General features: G+C 52.7%; 1 protein-coding gene across 1 annotated transcript in view; it reads left to right on the top strand.

Annotated features, from left to right (window-relative positions):
* Nucleotides 1-310: 310 nt before the first annotated feature.
* ARK2C (arkadia (RNF111) C-terminal like ring finger ubiquitin ligase 2C) overlaps nt 311-14836 on the top strand; it is a gene marked incomplete at its 3' end in the record, with an annotated part of 97713 nt that continues 83187 nt past the window's right edge. Inside the window, exon 1 of the mRNA XM_080714488.1 lies at nt 311-576. Within this exon, the coding sequence (XP_080570614.1) occupies nt 516-576 (61 nt within the window). The 5' untranslated portion in view covers nt 311-515. The remainder of the gene's footprint in view (nt 577-14836) is intronic.

Below are 14836 nucleotides of genomic sequence, written 5' to 3'. Positions count from 1 at the left end.
GTGCACGTTCCGTGTGCACATGTGTATGTGTGTGTGTGCGTGCGCTTGTGCAGGGGCGCCGCGCGCGCGCGCGCGCTCCGGCCCGGCTGGCCAGGAACCCGCGCCGGGCTCCACGCGTCCCGCGGGGCTGGCCCCGCCCCCGCCCCGCAGCGGCCGCGCCGATTGGCCGCGCGCTCCCCGGCCCCGCCCCCGCGCGCCCGCGGTCGCCGCTGTCCCCCGCGGTTCCGGCGAGGCCGCGCCGCGCTGCGCTCCGCTCCCATTGGCTGCGCGCGCCTTTGTGTGGCGGCAGCTGCGGCCCCAGCGCCTTTGAATGTCGAGAGGGGCCGGGAAGGGAGCCTTTCCATGGGCCATCTGTCTCCCCGCCAGCCGCCGCCCCGCCGCCGCCCGCGCCCCGCGCTCCGCCTCCCGCCCCGGCGGCTCCCGCAGCCCCGCCGCCGCCCGCGCCCGCGCCCCGGAGCCGCGCCACAAAGGGCCCGCGCGCAGCCGCCGCCGCCGCCGCCGCGCGAGGAGCCAGGATGGTCCTGGTCCACGTCGGCTATCTCGTGCTTCCAGTGTTTGGCTCTGTGCGAAACAGAGGTATCGCTTTTTCCTTTCGGGGGTCTGCTTCGCAGCGCGGATCGCCGCAGGACCGGGGCGGGGGCGGGCGCCGCGGGCGGCCGGGGGTCAGGGCGGCGGCTGCTCCCCACCCCCTTTTGGGGAGACCCCCGAGTGTGGGGGTGGCCGCCCTCGTGGGAGCTTTTGTAGTGAAGTTAGGCTTTGGCGAATTTGGGTCCCTCCCTCCCCAGCCCCATTTTTAATTCTTTGCGGCGGACGTGGTTCCCCCAAATCACAGCCCCTTTTCCTAATACTTAGCCCTGTGTGATCGAAAGAGCGAAAGGTGAGAGATACATGAGTGTGTGTGTGTGTGTGTGTGTGTGAGAGAGAGAGAGAGAGAGAGAGAGAGAGGGAGAATGAATATGAATATGAATATGCATGCTTGGTTTTCTGTGATTTGCTTTTTTTTTTGAGGTATATGTGTATTTTCTGTTGTCTGTGTTTTGTATTTCTTCATCTTTTGGCCATTAATACCGATGGCTGGAATCTGGGTATCTGCCCCATTCCATACCCCAGCCCCCACCCTCTCGTGAGCACTTGCACGATCTCCTGTCCCATCCTTTCCTTCTCTTTAACCCTTTATGTCTTGTTGCCCTGGTGCGCTGGCCCTACTTACATCCTCCCTCCCAATTGTCTTTGTATGACAGTTGCATTTACGGGTTCAAGGCGCGCGTGTGTGTATGTGTGTGTGTGTGTGTGCGTGCGTGCATGTGTGTGCGCGCGCCTTGGAGATGTGCGCTCCTGCGCACCCCTGGGCCCGGCTCGAGCGGGGTGTGTGGCCCTAGGGTGCCGCGCTGTGTGTGAGGGTGAGGTGGGAAGCCGCCCCCGCGCCAGGCCTTTGCCCTGGGCAGCGGTTGACCAAGCAGCAGGCCGGCGTGGGCTTTGTTTTTAATTGCGATACATGGGGTGTGTTCACACGGTCCCCTTTCCCCACATCCCCTTTCCTTTACATTCTGCTACAGCAATAGCTTGGTTCCCCCTTTCTCCACCCCACCCCGCATTTCTTCCATTTTCTTTTAGTCAAATATTCCCACCTCCCGAAAGCAAATCCGAGATGCATTTCATTTTTTTTTTTTTTTTCTTTTTGTATCTGCCTCTGGACTCACATTTCTCTTCTTGGAAATGTTTCTTCTCTCCCACTCCACGTCTGCTTAAATCCCTGCTGGCCCAGGCCTCCTCCCCACCCCCTCCCGCACGCACAGAATGATGTCTTCGCTCAGGCGACCCGGCTCCTGCGCCGAGCCAGGGCGGGGGGCGGGTCGCGGAGCCTGGGCTCCCTAGCGCCCCAGCCGCCAGCGGCCCGCCCGGCCCTCCTCCCTCCAGCCCAGCTGTCCCCAACCCCACGCCTTCCCCCAGAGCCCACAAGGCAAGGTTGGCCCCCTTAGGCCTGTTGGAACCGCAGTTTTTTGTGTGTGATGATAGAACGATGACATTCTGCATTTATCAAATCTTTTTTTTTCTTCATTGTGTAGCTCAGTGAATGGTCAACTCGCTGCTGTGTGCGCTGTGACCCTTCTGCCTCCGCATTTAGCTGTATTGTGACTCCCTCTTAACCATTTCCTGTCTCCATCTGAGGAAGGCATTGCTATTTAAGCGGCAGTATCCCCTATCTCAGGCCAGTCTAGGTGGGGGTGCGTGGGAAGAAGAAGCGAGGCTGCTGCATGGGAGGGCCTCCAAATGCCAGGCCCTCCCCCAAAGCACGATTATCTGTTACTGCTTGGCATTTCCTCTTAAAACGGGTGTGGAACATCACGCTAGGCAGAAATTAAAAAATGATTAAGAAGGATGTTGAGCCTGAAAGTATAATTATCCTGATTAAATCATTATCATCCTTATTAATACCACCAATCTCTAAATACCAGTGCAGGATGCCGGCTCCATGTTTTGAAATTCAAATTGTTCAGCTGTCTTTAAATTTTATTTTTAAAATCACGCCCCCCCCCCCAACAAAAAAAATCCCAAATAACAAATTCCGCCCTTCAGTCAAAGTTTACTTTCAAGGCAAACACGCCCACAGGAAATTTAAGGGCCGAGGGGTGAGTCGGGCTGTGGGTAAAATTTAGCACAAAGTGCTAAGAATCCATGACCTTCCGATAGAGGATACTAATGCTTAACTCAACAAGGTCCTAAACCACAATCTTCTTGTAAAACTATTAGATAGTCTGCCAGCTTGAATCTGTTCTTTTTAGTTTCCATTGTAGTAGTGTAGGATGTAGGCCATTTCAGAATAGATGTAGAGAAATAACCATTTTTGTATCTTCATCCTGTTTAGCCGAGTACATTGCACTGTAAATCCCTGTTAAGTGGATTCCTTTTGCCTTGGCATAGAGGCGGCAGCACCCCATTTTCCAGTTGTCTGGGTGACCTTCGGCTGGCTTCCTGGCAGCACCCAGGCATTACATTCAGTTGGAGGCAAAATTTGTTAAATATGTATATATTAAAGAAAATCTCTGATGAATTGACAGTTGCTGCTATTCCAGCCTCTGAAAATTTGGTGCAGGTCCCTGGCATAGGGGGAGCCATGGCCCATAGGGTCTTAATTGTCCAATTGTACAATGTCAAGAGCGTCTTTGGACATCTGCCCTGGCCCTTAGAGCTGCCCCTTTAACAGCCGGCTCCCTTCTGCTGCCTGGCTAGCCAGACCTGCTTGAAAACTGAAACAAAACAACAGCAATCATTAAAGAATAAGGCCCCCACTTCAAGGGCCCTTCCAAAATAAAGTCCCAAGTAGCCTCCCCAGACTGCCATTCGGCAATCTGAAAAGAAAGAGAAAAAGAAAGAAAAAAAAAAATCTCAGCAAAATGGTTTTCCATTAAACAGGGGTAGCGTGTTCTGCTGTGCTGAATTACTTCCTGTTCTTATTTTGTGGGTAATTTTTTCTGTATCAAATATCCTTTTGGTTGTGTATCTTTTTCACCTTTTCTTGTACTAAAACTAAAGCATGATCTGTATTTTTTTACATCCCCCAGTTGACAATGTACAGCGCTCGGTTAGAGATGTTACCCTGCTGAAACGTACTGTGGTCGTGTAGCCCGGGCCATCTGCTCATTGTACGCTGCTTTTGTTCTGTTGCCCTTCCGAAGCATGGTGGGCTCAGCCTTTTTTTTTGTATCGTGTGCATGACGACATTGTTACACACAGAATCCACTAATACTAATATACAATCTCTCAATAAAGAACTAGTTTTCCTATATTAACCTAGTGTGCTTTTTCTCTTGCTGTTTTCCCATTTATTGTCGTATCCTGCTGTTTAGATTCCCCCCCCTTGCTTTTCTATCCCCACCCTCACCCACCCACCACCCCCACCTCCCATTGTAAGATTCGAGTGAATGCCTTTTCTTTTTATTTTCTTTTTTTAATTTTTTTTTGTGGTACAGATATGGTGACTTTAATCTCATCTAGTCCATATCTTTTAACAATAGAAGTGGGGCAATGGGAGAGGTCCTGTTACCCTAAAACAGCTCAACTGCTAGAGAAAGCCCCTATCTTTGGCCACCTGTATATGCGACAGCCTCCTCATTTCATGTTAATTTCCAAGTTACACTGGCACTGGGTTTTTGATGCTGGAAAGGGAAGGGTTAATGACACGGAGGTTGAGAAAAGGGATACTGTTCTTAACTAGCAATCTTGGAGCATTTCAGACTCACCTGAAAAACCCATTTTGAGTTGTGTTTTAACTTTTCTGTTTCCTGTCTCATTGATTTACTGTCCTTATAAATCATGCTGGGGTGACATGTGACATGTAGTTGAAACCATGATTTGGGATTTTAAAGGGCCATCTTCTATGTGTGTATTTAAATTCTCAGGATTTACACGGGCAGCTGGGCATTGAGATCTTGGGTAAGGAAGATATTTGAAACAGAGACCACCCCAGCCCAGCTCAGCCCGATCTGGTACTGTAGGAATAAGAGGGTCTGTGCCCTCTGCAGGCTGAGAGCCAGTTAAAGCTGATTACAGCCTGCTTGCCTGACAGCTGCTTCGTCTGTGGCCCTAGGGCCTCTCCTAGGAGAAAGCAAGCCAGATCTTGGCCATTGTCTGAGTGTCTGTGTGTTGGGGTGGGGGTGGGGGAGGTCAAGAGAGAAGTCAAGACCTATCTCCAAATTGAATGGGAAGAAGAACCCTTAAAAAAATATATCCCCCCTCCCCCTGCCATAATTGCATTAGAAAAGCCCGTGGATATTTTTTCCCCCAGCCTGGAACCAAAATTCAAGCATTTGTCAATTACACCTATTCAGTTTCAGCCCAGAACAAGGCTTGCTAAATGAAGCTTTTTAGACACCCGAGGAAATCAGTTGATTAAAGAAATTCATGGTTCCTTCAGAGGGTCATCATTTTGAAGCTGTTTTTCTTTTGGCAGATGTGCGTCTTCCTCACTCCCCTGGGCTGCCTCCTGGGCTTACTTCTTATCCCCTGGCAGGCAGGCAGGCAGGCAGGCAGGCGACCAGGCTCTCCCTGCCGACCACTGTGCTTCCTTGCCTTTGTGGCTTAGCACACCCCCTCCCCCATGGCTGCCCTCTCTGCTCTGGCCCTTTGTTCTGCTCTTCCCAGCCCGGTGGGAAAGCTGAGCTGATTTACTGTGACACCCCGACACACATGGATGTTCCTGGAAGGGGCTGGTGCTGTAGTGTGTGCAGGAGGAGGTGCACAGGTCTACGAAGCCAGTCTGTTGAAGGTTCTGTTTCTCCTTCTTCTCTCTTTATTTTTCTTTTGTGGTGCTGGGGATTGAATTCAGGCATGTTCTACCTCTGAGTTACAATCCCAGTTCTATTTTATTTTTATTTTGATATAGGCTCTTGCCAAATTATGGTGCAGCACTGGCTTCAAGTCTGCGATCCTCCTGTCTCAGCCTCCCAAGTAACAGGATTACAGGCGTTTGCCTCCATGCCCAGATTTTCTTCATCTTCTTTAAAATATTTTTTCTTTACATGAGACTCTTAATTTTATTCCTCATGAGAGAAAGCAAAATAAACCATCCCCAACCCAACCTCTATCCAAATAAAACTATCCTAAATCAGGTGACAGCCTTAATTTTTTCCTAAAGATGACATCAGTACTAACCAACTCTAAGATTTAATTTTCCTAAATTAGTGTTAAGTGTGACAGTACATTTTAAGGATAGTTTAATAACCTCGTAATGATACAGAAAGCGGATGGGTTAATGGGAAATTATGCTTTAGCAATTTATCAGGTGCACGCTATAGTTCACTCAGATTGTCAGAACTAAACACTTCACATCGTAGGGAGATAGATCCCCACTGATTGGATGATTCAACCATGAAGCCTCTGTATGTTATATTTATTCCCTCAACCTTTTGGCACAGATCTACTCTCATAACGTTTTACTCCAGGATTTTGGAGAAGCCACCAGTTAAGTGGCTCCTGTTCTACCAACTCTGTAATAAGATGGAGTACAACTCTGGTTTATAGCTCTCTTCTTTCTGAATTCAAGAACTTCTCTATTGACTAGCATCAGATAAGGACACTTAATTAATCAGTTTTCTTAAATAATAACTTCCCACAAACCAACAAATACTAGTAAACATTCAAAGAGAGGGCAGAAGTCTGTCCATAGACTATGACTGAGCCATCACAGAAAGGCGACAGACTGGGCCACTCTGCACTTTCCCACTCTCTGCCCCACCCTTTTCTACGCACCTCCTTTCCATCTTTAAATGAGCATCTTGTGGTTTCCTAGGCTGGGGAAGCAACAGCTCGGGCTGGCCAGGTTCATGGAGGGACCCTTGACTCTGATCTGAGATCTAATGGGGGGTGTGGCTCTCCATTCTCCCCTGCCCCAGCTGCACTAATATGCAACACATTTTTTGCCTTCATTTCTTACTGGATATGAATAGCTTTTTTAAAAGTTCCTGGCTTGAGCCGGGCGTGGTGGCGCACGCTTGTAATCCCAGCGCTTGGGAGACTGAGACAGGAGGCTCGCACAGGTTCGAAGCCAGCCTCAGCTACTGAGTGAGGCTCTCAGCAACTCAGAGAGACCCTGTTTCCAAATAAAGTATAAAAATAGGCCTGAGAGTATAGCACGGAGGTAGGAAAGCCCCTGGGTTCTACCCCCAGTACCACACACACACAAATTTCTGGCCTAACCTAGTGTGAATGCAAATTATTATTAGTTTCTGATATGGTTTAGCCCCAGATGAACCAATATATTTCCAAGAGAACCAGGGGAAGGTCTTACCTTAGAGATACTTAGATTTTTAGGATGGTTAAAAAACAAGAAACCAACATGACCCCACGGTGGAACCACTCGCAATGCCTGTTTCTCATGTATTCAGCCATTTATTCATTCACCCTCTCACTCACTTGTTCATTGAGTTAATAAGTGTTCATTAAAACCTGCTTGGGCCAACCAGGGTGCAAAGAGGGATCAGAAGCAAGGAGGACTTCCTGGGGCCTAGAGAGGCTGAGAGAGGAAACCAGGCGTTGTGAACTTGAGTTACCACATGCATAGCAGGGTGTCCTGGCTGGTGAGAGAGTCTGGGGCCAGGCCAGGGATTGAGTCCAGGGCCTGTCTTGACCTGGAATGGTGAACAGAAGCCACTGTGCTGAGCATCATCTGAACAAACAGTGACCATTATGTGACCTACCTGACAGGGTGTGTTTAAACTATTTGAAAGTACCTGGCATGCAGCAGGTGTCCTGCCAAGAATGGCTGCCCCTCCCCTTCACACCTGCACTGGCCCGAGGGTGAAATAAAGCCAGAGATGACCTGACTTGGGCAAACGGGTGGGTGCAGCATGCCTCAAAGGGTGTTTTGTACACAGGAAGGAGGAGGAAGGGAGAGCTCTGGGTAGGATGGGGAGACAAGTGATTTGGGCCAAGCCAGTGGCTCAGCTGATGTGTCAAGAACAGAGTGTGCCCATGAGGAGGCAGGTGTGCATGCATGCATACATGCGTGTATAGAGGCTGATGTGCCCTACCTGGCCACAGGACAGCAGAGTCATTGTCCTGCTTTGACTGACTCTTTCTAGAGCACATCTCCAGGAGCCACCTGGCACCAGGTCTGTAGATGTGGAGGAAAAGCTAGAGGAGATGGGAAGCCAGTTTCCGAGGCCTTTGGATGAGTTTGAACTTGCTCCTGTGGCCCCTAGGGGCTCTTCGGGGAGAGTGGTGTTTAGATAACTCATTCTGGTGGCTGATGACAGAGGGTGAGACTAAGGGGCCGAGTCCAGGAGGAGGCCGTGGGAGGCTTCTAGGGGTGGAGGAGGCCCAGACCTTGGGCCAGGGGAGTGGGAAGAAGGGCTTTGCCAGAGGGAAGAGTAAGCAGGATCAAGTCCAGCTGAGGGCACCAAGGGGCTAGAAGTCTTTGGGGTGCCTGAGAGACATGAGGACAAAAAGGGGAGATGGAGGAGTGGTCAGATTTAGAGAGGAGAGAGTAGATAGATAAACATAGGATTTGGCAGAGGGAAGGAGCCGTGGCAGTGTCTGGGAATGGAGGCTTCAAGTACTTTTAAACACAGATTTCTAGTTGGGGTGGGAAATGAGTTTTAGTAGTAAAAACACTTCACATTTACCCGGCAGGCCCTCATGACACTGTCTTCAGGCCTGGCGTTCCCTTTCTGGATCCTTCCCGTTTGTCTTCAGTGGCTCAAGTCTTCACACCACGAGCGGCTGTACCTCGCTGCCCTGATAGCTCATTCTGCACATGTTTTATTGGATTTTGTCTTTCCTGAGAAGGGAGATCCCAGGGTGGGCAGGTGCCAGGATTTTTGCCAGCATGAGTTTGCAAAAGTTACCCCTATCCGTGAAGGAGCTGGAGGGAGCCCATTGGGTATTGGAGTGGGGGTCCAAGGCTGTGGTGTGGGAAGGGGGAGGGGATAGGGTTGAAAGAGGTCAGGACTCTGGGCTCAGGGTTGGTCCTATCTGCAGATAGGAGAGTTTCCCAGTTCAAAACGCTTTCTCTTCATTACCTCATTTTCTCCCTGGCACACAGTGAGGAAGTAACTGGGGGACCAGACAGGAAATCTGAGGCCAAGAGTAGAGAAAGCCCTGTCTCCAGCTAGCAAATGGCTGAGCCAGGGGACTGATGCTGGATCTCAACCCCTGGCTCACAGGCTGTGGGGGACCTGTCAAGACCAAGGCAAGCCATAGGAAGCAGTGTCTACGTGTCCTCTGGGAGCCCAAGATGGACGCTAGACTCCTCGGCCACCCTGGGAGGGGTCTTCCTAGCTCATGGCCTAGCAAGCTAAGAGGAGTGTAAGTCTGTAACACTGAGCCCAGCATGGCCCACAGGGGACTCCGAGAGGGGAGAGGGGACCAGAAAACACCCTGGGTAGGAAATACTCAAGGGGCTTGGCTAGGGGTGTGAGTCCTATAGCTTTCGGGCACTGCCTTAAAGGAGGCCTGGCCGGCTCTCCAGGGGCACCCAAGGGTGCCCTGATTTCCGCAGAAATAATAGGTGTTTGCTTCTCAAGCCTCTGCCTCCCACATCGTGGGCACATTTTGCATCCTTACTTAGATCATCTTGAAGCCCATTTTGGAAAGTTTAGAAAGAAACCATAGGAAAAGAAAAAAGTCTCTCAGAGTCCGCCACCCCCTTGTGATCACATGAGTGAAATGCCTCCCACATTCTTGTTAACACCTTTGGTTTTGTTTTGTAGAGTTATAAACATGGCATATATACAGCTTCATCTCCTCCATTCTTATCTAATATGTCACAAATATCACTTTTAATGGCTCCATAGTATTCCAATTAAATGATGGCTTAACAGGGCTGATGGCTTCTAATGCACTCAGATTGTCCCAGGTTATCGGGTGTGGTGGTACATGCTTGTAATCCCAGTACTTGGGAGGCTGAGATGGGAGGGTCGCAGGTTCAAGGCCAGCCTCAGCTAATTAATAGGGCCTTCCACAACTTAGTGAGACCCTGTTTCAAAAATAAAGAATAAAAATAGGCTGGGGATGTAGCTCAGAGGTAGAATACCCCTGTGTCCAATCCTCAGTACTGCAAAAAAAAAAAGCCCGGGTCACAGGGCCTCTGTGTGCCCCCACCCCTGCCTGCCTTCAGCTGTGCTGAACCACAAGGGGAGGAGGGTTCGTGGGTGGGCCTGACAGGTCCCAGGCCTCTCTGCTCACCATCAGCCCTTCTGGGTTAGAGGGGGCTAGCGGCGGGAGTAAGATTGGGATAAACTGCCGTCCCAGCTCAGGGTCTGAGCGCTGCTTGCACCTTCCCAGTGTCCTCTGCGGGCTGGCTGGCTGACCCCAGGTGACTGTTCTATGACCTACCTGGTCCTTGTCGTTGCTCTGCCACAAATTTCCCACCGGGAGAAAGTCAGTCCCTCCCGCTAGTTCTCAGTTACCTGTCCATCAAATGGTGGTGTGCACTCCGGGTCTTGTTGCGTGAAGTCATGCATCTGAAAGAGACGGAGAAGCCAGCCAAGGGCCAGGGCCACGATAGTGCCTGGCATTGTGCACAGTAGCAGTGGCCTGGCTCTGTCAGTAACCACCCCTGTGATGTTGGCTGAGCTTGAGTGCGACTGTTCTGCGACTTCACTTTCCAGCTGCCAAGGGAGATAATTGGCCTAATTGCCCCTTCCTGCTCTAAAGAACTTCCATTTCCCTTGCCTTTTTGCCTTTCATCGGGACAGCAGGCACACGCCCCTTAGTGCTTGCTGCATGTGTGCCCTTCTGCTGGCCAGGTTACACTGTGCCCTGGGTGGGGTGGGCACAGTCATGGCTGCTGCCTGGCTGCTGGCTGATCCAGGGCTGAGCATAGACTCCAGGGCTGCAGACCCTGGGGGTAGGGCTAGAGCTGCTTCTGCGGATGGGGCTCTCTCTGGCCCAAGAGCAGGAAGCTGCCTTCAGCATGCCCTGGGGGCAGGGAGCCCTCCAGAAGTCCCCTGTTACTGGGGACAGCACCCCCGCTGAGGGTTGGATATGCCAAATTTTTTTTGGGGGGTGGGGGTACTGGTGATGGAACCCAGGGGCATCTATCTCTGAGCCACACCCCCAGCCCTATTTTTTTATTCTTTAATTTTTGAAACAGGGTCTCACTGAGTTACAAAGAGCCTTACTATGTTAATGAGTATCCCCTGCTCTCAGAGACAACGGCCCCCCAGGAGAGGAAGTGGCTGCGCTGAGTCAGCACCTGGCTGCCTGGGAGGCTGGAGGAAGCAAGAACTCCGCCTGCACCTGTTTCCAGCAAGCAGGAAGCTTCCGCAGCTGCTGCTCCCCTCGGCTGAGGGCGGGGGGAGGGGGCGGCCTGCTCCATGTCAGCTTAGCACCAGCCCTCCTTCCCCAGCTGCCAAGCCCCCCCCATCCCGTGCTGACCCTCCTTGAGAGCTCATGGCCCACTCTGGGCTTTTGACCCCAGGACCACCCACCTTTAGAGCTTTTACCTCTGCCCTTATGTTCTGTGGGAGTTGCTGGGTTGATGTGTGCACTCCCAGCCTGGGCTGGGGATATGGGACCCCCATGGCAGAGCAGGTGGGAAGGGTCACTGGTGCTGCCCCTACGGTCCCTGGTGCCAGTGAGGTGTGGGTCCGCCGAAAATTCTGATTGTGAGGAAGGGAAGAGGGAGACAGGAGGCTGGGCCCTGGAGTCTACTCTTTCTCAAGGCTTGCTGCATCGCTGGTTACCCCAGGTCCAGAGTGTACCCCAAGCCTCCTGAGGGAGCTGGGCAGAGCGCAGTCCTGGGCCAGTCAGCATCCACTAGAGCCTCTGGCTTTGGATGCCAGGGTGGGGAAGTAGTGCCTGGTCAGGAGGGAAGCTGGGCACTCCTTTCCCTGGCCAAGGACAGGGTGCTGGGGACACGGGGTTGTCATGTTCCACAGAGCCCAAGGGGCAGGCAGCTAGAGGTGGTGGAGTGAAGGCTGGGCCTCAGGAACCCGAGAAACCCCGTCCTCTCCCAGGAGCACAGGGCAGGCCCTGGAGTGAGACAGAGAAGGTGGGAGGGGAGCCCGTGCCCTGGCCTGGTCTGGCAGTTTATCCTGAAGAGTCCTGGCAAGCCCAAGGGTCCCTGGGAGAGGTGGAGGAGAGAAGGCACAGAAGCGATGGTGGTTCAGTGGTTGCTGCCCTGCCAGTGAGGGCACTCATCCCTCCCACGTCTGTGCCCAGCTCCTGCAGGGCCCCCTGCCCGGCCCCTGGGCATCGGACCCCTGGGAGACCCAGTGTGCTCAACACCGCAGAGCCTGGGCAGGGCAAGCGTCGCTGTCAGGGTAAACAGCCTGGTCCCCTCCTCTCCATTTGGCTCTGCTAAACAAGGAGCCCTGCTGCCCGCAGCTATGGTTAGACATGAACTTTTGAGTGAAATGTAGAACTCTGGTGACAAATTTGGCCTAGACTATGCCCCAGCTTCTGGGGCTTGTCAGGGGCCTTTCAAGATAAGGGGCTTTCCCGGGCGCGGTGCACACTTGTAATCCCCGCACTTGGGAGGCTGAGACAGGAGGATCGCACAGGTTCGAAGCCAGCCTCAGCTACTTAGTGAGGCTCTCAGCAACTTAGTGAGACTCTCTTTCCAAATAAAATATAAAATAGGTCTGGGAGTATTGCCCGGAGGTAGAAAGCCTCTGGTTTCCACCCCCAGTACCACCAAAAAAAAAAAAAAAAAAAAAAAAAAAAGGCTTTGCCACTTAGTAGCTGGCTGATTTTAGACTTCTCTGCACATCATTCTCTTCTGCAAAGATGGGGGTAATTGACATGAATACCAGTGTCACAGGAAAGAGAGGATGAGAGGTCTGATGCATATAAAATGTGAAGCACACAGGATCCTGGGAAGGACTTAGCAAGAGAGGTCATTTCCCAGCTTCCACCTGTGCGCCTCACTCTCACTCTGCAAACACACGAACCTGTTCCTTCAGGCCAGGAACAGTCCAAGGGGCCTCAGGGGCCCCAGGCAGACAGAAAGGGCCATTTTCCCGAGCAGTTATTGAGAATCCACTTTGGGGAAATGACAGCAGCCGGCCAAAGCCTTGCTGGGGAGGCCTCTGAACACTGCTGGAGTGGGCAGGGAGCGCACAGACTGCAGACATGGCTAGCTGGGCGCTGTCTGCACAGGGAACGGGGGAAGAGGTCAGTGAAGCCAACAGAAGGCTGGGGTGCTGGAGGAGGCAGGCCTGGAGCTGTCCCCAGCCCCCCGTCCCCGGGAGGGAGGTCTGCGGCTCTGCCACACTTCAGGCCAGCCAGCCCTGGCCCCTCCCAGAGGCCCAGCTCCCATCCAAGAGGGGAATTTCCGAGTCCTATGGCTGTTATCCCCGTCTGTGTTTTATTTTTCTTTTCGGAAGCATCAGGTCCTCTCATTTCATTTTCATTCCAGCCCCTCTCTGCCATTGCCCCTGGCCCGGCCATTTCCACTGTCCTCCTCTGGCTCCTCTCCTGTCCCTCTGCCTGACAAGCTGCTTAAGTGAACTGCCTGATACCCCAACAGGACACCCACGCGGGGCCAACCTGCATGGAAGAAAGCCAGGCAGGGCGGGGTGAGGCTGCCCGAGGAGTGGGGTCTTGCTCTGAATGGGTGGCCCTTCCAAGGTGCTGGTTCTGTGCTCCGAGGATGGCATGCTTATTCTTATCCTCCAGGCTGAGCCAGGATGAAGTGACCTGTGGATGTAATGCCCCGCCACGTGCTCTGCAGCTGTGTGCTCTGCTAGGAGTTGCCATGAGCAGAGCCCCTGCCTGCACCTAGGAGGCACTTTGGATGTAGTCAGGGGAACAAAGGGTGGCGGAAGAGCTGCCCTGAGCCTAAAGGTTCTTGGCTGGGTAATGGGAGCAATCGAGGAACCCTCAACAGGGTTAGAAGGAGGCTCAGGTGTGACCGCAGGTCTGTTCAGCTCTGGAGCAGATGCGTTCCTAGCACAGGTGTCTGCACTGGATCGGGCCCTGTGCCAGGCCCTGGGGGCAGGAGGAGAACAACTACACAAGGACAGCAGCAGATGTTCACGCGGTGCTCCCTGGGTGCCAGGCACTTTCCCAAGCACCTTACCTGCTCTCAAGAAACCAAGTCTCATGGGAAACGGACCTGTGCACAGTCTCAGATTTGGTCCTGACCTGTGTGCTGGGCTCTCTCTCAGCCTGGGGGCAGGCATCCTGGGGCGGGTGATGCCAGAGGTCCAGATTTCTGATGCCTGAACGGGTCTTAAAGGATGATCTGGGCTGAGAAGAAGGGGGCAGGGAGCAGGCTGCAGGCACAGGCAACAGGGCAGAGGGCAGGCTGTAATGAAAGTGCTGCAGAGGAGCTGCAGGGAAGGTCCTGTGAGCTGCGGGGGCTTTGTCAGCCCTCTTGCTCAGCATGGCTGGCAGCCGATTGGAATAAAGCCCACACCGTCCACTTGTCCACCCAGCGTGTCATGAGCAGAGGGATGGCTGGGAGTCTTGGACACTGCCCTTGAAGCCCTAGAAAATGGGCCAGAGCCCCCAGACCAAGGAGAGGGGAGAGGCCTCCATGCTCTGCCGTGGAAGGGTTGGCTGCCTGGGAGACCTCATGGAGGACGTAGGGGTGTCGTTGACCTTGAAGCAGGGTTTGGGGCAACTTTTCCCACACTGTCCAATCAAACACTGGGGCCCCTTGCTTATGCAAAAGGGTTGCCTATTTCAACACTTTGGAAATGCTACAGATTACACTCCTGTCTCGATGAGTCCTACTGCCCATTAAATGTGCATAGAAAGCCCCACTCAGGCCAGCAATAGAGAAAGCCATTTGGTTTTGCATCAGTAAGATTTCCCAGAACTACGTTACGTGACTGCAGAACTCTCTGTATGTGTGTGCGCGCACACATGTAACTTCCAGAAATATCCCTTGAACTTGGGGCCTGGAGCACAGTTTGGGAAGTGTGAGCTTGGGAACTGGGTCACCTAGCTCAAGACTGGCCGAGAGCTGCTCCCTTACACTGAGGGGGAAGGGACATGGGGAGAAGGTGCAGAGGGGGCTCATGTCTTGGCAACTGCCTGTCTCAAGTCCCCGCATCATCTTCTTCCTTCCGTCCTTCTTTCTGTCTTAGTGCATTCAAGTTGCTACAACAAAATGCCAGTGGTTGGTGGCTTATAAACAATAGAAATGTACTTCTCCCTGTTCTGGAGGCTGGGAAACCCAGGATGGAGGCGCCAGCAGGTGTGGTGTCTGGTGAGGGCTGCTTCCTACGCGGTGGTCCTTGTAACTGTGACTCAGAGGGTGGAAGAGGAGAGGGACCCTTTTGTAAGAGCACTAGGCCCATTCACGAGGCCTCCGCACACTCACAACACTTGTTGCTTGCACACATGTGCACACATACATCCCATGATACACCGTCCTTGGAAA

This window comes from Muscardinus avellanarius (genome assembly GCF_963383645.1).
Source record: "Muscardinus avellanarius genome assembly, chromosome: 17".
NCBI lineage: Eukaryota > Metazoa > Chordata > Mammalia > Rodentia > Gliridae > Muscardinus > Muscardinus avellanarius.
This window is presented reverse-complemented; position numbering and strand designations above follow the sequence as displayed.